The 2,216-nt window shown below is 46.3% G+C and overlaps 1 protein-coding gene across 1 annotated transcript in view; it reads left to right on the top strand.

Annotated features, from left to right (window-relative positions):
* Positions 1-27: 27 nt before the first annotated feature.
* The window catches only part of LOC104548720 (sn1-specific diacylglycerol lipase alpha), a gene marked incomplete at its 3' end in the record, with an annotated part of 15,920 nt that continues 13,731 nt past the window's right edge, over positions 28-2,216 (top strand). The window contains exons 1-2 of the mRNA XM_010194819.1: positions 28-122; positions 663-874. Coding sequence (XP_010193121.1) covers positions 28-122; positions 663-874 — 307 coding nt within the window. The remainder of the gene's footprint in view (positions 123-662; positions 875-2,216) is intronic.

Here is a 2,216-nt window from a genome sequence, read left to right as displayed (position 1 = left end):
TGCGGACCTTCCTCAGACCTTCTAGCCATGCCAGGGATTGTCGTGTTCCGCCGTCGCTGGTCTGTAGGCAGCGATGACCTGGTTTTGCCAGCCGTCTTCCTCTTCCTCCTGCATACCACCTGGTAAGTGAGAAAGGCAGAACGATGGTTTCAATTCTCCTATGAATTCTTTTTGCTGTTCCTGTTTCTTGCAGCTGTAATTCTTCCTGCGCTTACACACGTGGCTGGAAAGCTTGTTTGGGGCATTTCTGGCAGACACCAACATATTTCTAGCTTCTGGTTCTTTAAGTAAGTTCTATGCTAAGTTCTAGTTCCAGTTCCAAAGAAGGAGCCTGACCAGAGCTCCTTGCATCCTCCTGTGCTACCCAAGGTTGTCCACTGGAGTTTGGGACTGTGTTTCTGTAGAGGGGCTCAGGAAAAACAATTGGAGTGGCAGATTCCATGGGATAATGTGGCTTGACACAGATCATCAAATTGTCCTGACTGGGGTAGCAGAGCCTCTGGATGGCTTGTGGGGAGGAGATGTCCAGACCAAATTAATATTAATTATAAGTAGCTGTGGGACACTGAGGTTCCTCAGTAGCGCTGTGAGAGCAGGTGTGGGATATTTCATGCAGTTTTCTTTGGCTTACTGCTGGTAACAAGCTGGTTTGTGACTGGCAGGTTTGTGATCCTCTCTGTGGTGCTCTTTGGGCTGGTGTACAACCCCAACGAGACCTGCTCGCTTAACCTGGTGGACCACGGCAGAGGCTACCTGGGCATCCTGCTCAGTTGTATGATCGCAGAGGTGGCAATCATCTGGCTCAGCATGCGAGGCAGTATCCTGTACACAGAGCCCCGGGACTCGATGCAGTATGTGCTCTATGTCAGACTGGGTAAGAGGCAGCGGCCTGAGGCCTCCTAATGACTCAGCCTCCACACTGCCATCTGCTATCGCAGAAGACTTCTCTCCCCACACCCCGACAAACACACAGCTTCTGAAAGACATCCAGATGGCCACTTGTATGTGATATGCATCTGAATACATCACATATACTGCACCCTGTCATTGCTGTAGGACTCTCATGCAATGCCCCAAATATCTTTCTAGCAAACCTTTAACTTGTCATCCTCATTGCAATGCAGGTACATCCTTTTCCTCTAACAAAATATGCTCCCCTTCTGGCTCATAATGCAGATCTGCCACTGTGAGATGCATCTACACTTCTCCCCCACCTTTTTTTCCACACGGCTTCCTGTGATACAGGCATATATCTGTGTAAATCATGGTGGTTCTGACCCCAGGGCATGTGCTTGCCCTTGCCTGTCATACAGACACTTAAGTCTACACCCACCTACCTTGAGACATGTACTTGACCCCTTGACTCACATGTGATGCATCTCTCCATCCAACAACCTGCACTTTCATACTCTACCTCCAGGCACCATGAGATAAATAGATTTACCACCTGCTCACTGCTTGCATCCGCTCTCTAAGAGTGCATATTTGTCTTCCTAAAAACATTTCCTGTCTCACTCATACACCCAAGAAGTAGATCAGAAAAGAGTTTCTTCCTTGATCTCTCATTCACGGTTCCCTTCTGGCTTGTCTGCCCTCCTCTGTTCCATTATCTTTCAGGTACAGAAACTTGGTTAGATTTTTCTGTGCTAAGTGAAGATTTTTAAGAGAAAAATCTTTTGGAGATGCAGTCAAGCCCATTTCCAAACAAAGCATCTCATGTTATTGCATCTGTGTTTTTGCTGGATTGTTTTCATGCAGAATTTGCTAAAATACGGGTAACGTTGCTTGAAAGCTCTGTCTGGGAGACATGTCTGCCTTTGAGCGCTAAGTGCAAATCATTAACATGAATAGCAAACAATTCTTTCTCTCCAGTTTTCCAGGCACACTGCAGTCTCCCTGGAGAAGCACATAGAGCCTGAGAGTTTGAGTAACACTGTTAAAACCCAGACTAAATGGGACAAGGGAGGTAGAGAGAATCCAAATAGCCATTTTCCTACCCAAGAATCATCCATTTTTCTTCCTTGTCTGCCTTAAACTATACCTGTGTTCAGGATCTGTATTTACACTGTATCTTGGGTCTTGTATATGCTTTTTTTTTCATGGGGCTTTTTACTCTTAATGGCTTCATCAGTTCTGATGATAGAAATAGGAGTGTGACCACTGTGTGGGCAAGGTCCATGTGACTGTCCCATTTTAAGCATGTGCTGTTTAGTGCG

Source organism: Mesitornis unicolor, unplaced genomic scaffold (genome assembly GCF_000695765.1).
Source record: "Mesitornis unicolor isolate BGI_N332 unplaced genomic scaffold, ASM69576v1 scaffold17921, whole genome shotgun sequence".
Taxonomy (NCBI): Eukaryota; Metazoa; Chordata; class Aves; order Mesitornithiformes; family Mesitornithidae; genus Mesitornis; species Mesitornis unicolor.
This window is presented reverse-complemented; position numbering and strand designations above follow the sequence as displayed.